At 36.7% G+C, this 4,481-nt stretch overlaps 1 protein-coding gene across 1 annotated transcript; it reads left to right on the top strand.

The window, feature by feature from the left end:
* The first annotated feature begins 992 nt into the window (after positions 1 to 992).
* LOC105119903 (uncharacterized) lies at positions 993 to 4,109 on the top strand. The gene is made up of 5 exons (XM_011018094.1): positions 993 to 1,503; positions 1,932 to 2,375; positions 2,758 to 2,850; positions 2,971 to 3,110; positions 3,418 to 4,109. The coding sequence occupies exons 1-5, from the start codon at positions 1,129 to 1,131 to the stop codon at positions 3,857 to 3,859; spliced, it is 1,494 nt and encodes a 497-aa protein (XP_011016396.1). The 5' UTR covers positions 993 to 1,128; the 3' UTR covers positions 3,860 to 4,109.
* Positions 4,110 to 4,481: the final 372 nt, after the last annotated feature.

The following is a 4,481-nucleotide window of genomic DNA, read 5'->3' as shown; positions in this document are numbered from 1 at the left end:
GCGGGGGGGCGGGGGGGTGGAGGATGTTCCTTTTCTCTTGGCATTCTTTTTAATCGGAAATCTCAATCCTTGAAATTCACCAGACAGTCGCAGGGCACTGAGCAATTTATTTGATTAAACCAGGTGCTTAGAGTATTGCTTCTTCTATCACGTACAGTGGAGCTTAAGAATAGTTTGTAGGAGAGATCCCATTCCATCTCAAGAGAGAAGAATAACATCCTTCCTTTTTTTGTTTTTCTTAATTAAGGGATTTTTTTATATCATTTTTATTTTTTATTTTTCAAACTCAAATCTAAAAAATTAAATAAATTTTTTTTTTTCATTTACATTTCAAACATGTACAACATGTATGCCCGCACGCATGTATAAGAAACTTGCAGTGATTATAAATATTTTTTAAAAATTCAAAATTCTTTTGTTTATGCTGGGGAAAAACCTAAAAACATAGAGGGAAAAAAAGAAGTCCTCTAATTTATAAATCAATTCCTTTTAAAATTAATAATTAAAATAATATTATAAAAATACCCATCAACATCCACAGTCTTGTTCATTGCTAGCTAGCACCGAGAGTTCATCTGCACGTTTTTCCTCTAACTCCACAATAGAGATTTGATTTATTACTAATATATAGATTAATTCGAGCACCGATATTTAATAGATAATTACGAGAAAATTAAATATAAGGATCTTCACAGTAAAAAGAAATATTTTTGTAATAAAAGGAAATGATTTATGAATTGGGAAAACATTGGTAAAAATTATTAATTCAATTAATTTCCACAAATATTTCAAATAATATAATTACATTTAATTATATAATTTAGTATTTTTATTTTAAATATAAAAATTATAATAAATTATTAAAATTCAACTCTACATATGACTTAGTTAAAAACAGGCTCCTAGTTCCTTACTTGCTGGGCTAAGGGGTTAGTATTTGGGGCCTGGTTCATCTTTCCCCACCATATATTCTTCTCTCTGACGAGCTAGTTACCCGCTAGTTTGGGCTCACTCCATATCCTGGAGGACACAAAAATTGAAATAGTAACCCATCTATATCCCCTTCAAAGTTCGAAGTCGAACACTGCCGTGTCAATCAACTCTATCCTCTTCCTCTTCTGTCTGAGAATGCAATCACCATGTCTTCACCTCTGCAAGGTTTTCACATCCAAGCCCCACTTAGGGTTCTACTACCACACACTCAAAACCACACAAAACCCCTCCGGTTTTCCCAAACCCAAGAAACTCAACATGATAACACTGTCCCACAACAAACCTCAGCAACACCAGAGTAAAGCAAGGGTGAAAGCAAGGGGCAGGAAGGAAAATGTATGGAGCATTGACAATGACATGGAAAAAACCACATCTGATAAGGAAAAGGAGAGAGGGAAACAAAAGAGGAGGAAAGGAAGGAGAGTTGTCAGGGGGAAGAGGAATAAAGCTGGAGAAATTATGGTGTCTGGCACCATGTTAATGGAGGTTGAAACTGTTCTTCAAACGCAGGTAGTTATAAAATATTATTGCTTTCTTTTGGTTTTGTGTTTTTTATTATGTGGATCGTTCTTGTAATTGAATTTGGAATGGAAATGCTTGAATTTGGAGATATTTTGTTACGTGGCTTGGATTCTCTTTTCTGCCATTTTAGATGCACATGTAATTAGGCTTCAGAGTTGCTTCTTCTTCTTCTTCTTCTTCTTCTTTCACTTTCTCAGTATGTTTTGTGATGCGATTGCTTTTGTATTTGAATTTGCAATAAGTGGTAAATAGAATTGCTTGAATTTTGGGAATTGTTATTTGTCTTAAAGGATGTTTTCTTTCATTTTAGTTGCACGTAGAATACAGGTTTCAAAGTTTCAAACTTTGATTGCTAAATTATTTTTTGGTGTTTTGGAGTTTAAAGTGATGAGAAGTCGTGCTTTTTTCCCTTTCAGGAACCTGTGATAAGACCAGTATGGAATACATTTACCAGTAGTGTCAGTGGGATATGGAAGGGGGTGGGGGCTGTATTTTCACCGATTACTGCTGAAATGGAGCCCATTGAAGTTGGAAGCAAGAATGAAAACCTATATGATTGCTACACTCTTGCGCGCATTGAAGCAGTGCCGTCTCCATCTGGAGAACAGAGATCTCAAATTCAAAGAAAGATTAATTGGGTGACTTTAAATCCTTATGGTGAAGTGCCACAGTATATAGGAGGCAACAACAGAAGTAAAGATGATCATAAAGAAGGGGATGCATCTTTACCTGCTGAAAAAATGGCTGTGCCGCCTATCAGGAATCATGTTCTGCCTGGTTTTGAATCTTTTAACTTTGAAACTAGTGATTTAATGGAAGAAGATGTTATGGGTAATGAACCAGGGCTAGTTTTCTTTGAGGTATGATCAACCCCAGCTGCAATTAGTTATTGATATAAAACTGGATGGAAGTTATGTCTGTGCTAGCATGTGATGCACAAGCTACTTTTTGAGGATTGAAAGCAGTGACACATGTTTTTATACTAGGGTTTTCGATGCTATGGTGCTTTGTTTGCTTTATGTTAACATTCAGTGTACCCGAGTAATTGCTGTCACTTTCATCAGAGCTATTAGAATAGTTGTTTCAAGGAGTCTCATAATTGTAGTTTCAACCAATTGTTTAACTGGAAACTGCTTATATATCTACGTGCGTGATTGTGCACACATGCATTTGTACATCCTTTCCTCTGCATAGCTGATCAGTAAGGTCAATGATATAATGGTCTACACGATGAATTTTCAGGACGGATCATATTCCAGGGGACCAGTTGATATTCCAGTTGGTGAAGTTGATGATTCAAACTATTACCTTTCTCCAACTTTTAAATTTGAACAAGTAAGTTTAGCATGATTTGGTAGTGCCACGGAACCTTTTAATGATACATGAGCTTTTCGAATTCTTATTTTACTGTGAGAAAAACAGTGCTTCTGTTTGTTGATGTTTTTTTGTGCTTAGTGTTTGGTTAAAGGTTGTCACAAAAGACTTCGTATTGTGCATACCATAGAATTCAACAACGGGGGTTCAGATATACAAATCATGAGAGTTGCTGTTTACGAGGAAGAGTGGGTCAGTCCTGCAAATCTTCGTGCAGAAAGGTATTTACAATTCAGTATTATATGGTACTGCAGCTTTGAATGATTAATGTTCATAATTTGTATCATTTAAGTTTCAAAGGTAATTTTAAGATATACAGTCCTTGGGTGTTGGATCAAGTGGTGAACAAGTGAGTTAATATAGATAGTGCAAGTCTTAGTTCAACCTTATCAAGCAGGGTACAAAAACCCCTCTTTCGTTTTTCTGCATTCATTTGCTCTGTTCTTAGGAATGGAGCTATAAGCATGAACAGTTTATATATCTCCTTTTGCGGTGAAACTAATTTTATGCTTTAACAACTTAAAACAGTGATCTGGAGTTTGAAGTGAAACCATTTTCTCAGCGGAAACGAACCCAGCCATCAGAGCTCACAGGGCCCTGGAAGGTATTTGAGATGAGCGCTACTCCAATATTTGGGGATGAGATAGCTATAGAGGAAAGCAACGGTACCCCATATGTCTATCTTTGTACAGAGACCTTGAAAAAGAGAAGCCTGCCTGATAATCCAGTTTACTTTGGAGAGGAAGAGATAATGGATATGCAGGATGTAACTGTCCTTTGGCTGCCTGGAGGGGTAACTGGTTATGTTGATGTCAGCAAAGATGGCATCCTTTGCATTGGAGTTGGGTGGTATTCAGATGAGGGAATCAATCTTGTTATGGAAAGGGATTACGGGTTAAATGGGAAATTAAGGGAGGTCAGGTGGAAATCTGAGGTAAAGCGAAGGTGGCCTGATTCTCTCCCTGTATAAATTCTCTCTTGATGACCGATATTTCAATATAAAATATCATGTTTGTGTCTTTTTTAGATCAATAAGCTCTGGCATACAACGCCGTGGCACTCTCGAGAGCCCGAGGGTTTTATATTTGGATTTGCTTAGGGTTAGAAAACCAGAGATGGGATTGATTGTAAAAGGACAAATCAAGTTCAGTGCAGTCTAAGAGTTCAATGATTTCGAGATTCATGTCATTGAAGCTTGAATGTGCGTTCTTCCAAATCTAGTGGCCTTGGCATAGCGGAGGTGGGTTTTTTTATGTTTCTTCTCCATATTCATTAATCATGAACCGTTTGAACAGAAAAAAAGAAAGAAAGAGACCTCAGTTGCCCAATGCACAATGTTTGATTACATTGGTACTCTTGGTTCAGTGAAAGAGACCTCATCTTTCACTGATTTATAAGCACAAAAGTAACAACATGCAATGTTTTATTTTTTTCTTTTGCCACCTCTATTTCCAAAACTTTCAAGGCAATTCTCTCGTCATTAATAGTTACCAAAGAAAAACATGGCAGCTAGTTTCTCCAATCTGCTATGGAGGAGATGTTGAATGGGGGGGTTTCACTTGCTATTGAATGGCCAAGTCTTGCATGGGGAT

Source organism: Populus euphratica, unplaced genomic scaffold (genome assembly GCF_000495115.2).
Source record: "Populus euphratica unplaced genomic scaffold, PopEup_1.0 scaffold3889.1, whole genome shotgun sequence".
Taxonomy (NCBI): Eukaryota; Viridiplantae; Streptophyta; class Magnoliopsida; order Malpighiales; family Salicaceae; genus Populus; species Populus euphratica.
The sequence above is the reverse complement of the archived record's forward strand: the minus strand, read 5'-3'. Positions and strand labels throughout refer to the sequence as shown.

Bases quoted from the DNA above. Each gene is read 5' to 3' on its own strand.
- LOC105119903 (XM_011018094.1), top strand. From the start codon at position 1,129: ATGCAATCACCATGTCTTCACCTCTGCAAGGTTTTCACATCCAAGCCC. The intron at 1,504-1,931 runs GTAGTTATAAAA...TTTCCCTTTCAG, and splicing joins AAACTGTTCTTCAAACGCAG to GAACCTGTGATAAGACCAGT. The intron at 3,111-3,417 runs GTATTTACAATT...AACTTAAAACAG, and splicing joins GCAAATCTTCGTGCAGAAAG to TGATCTGGAGTTTGAAGTGA.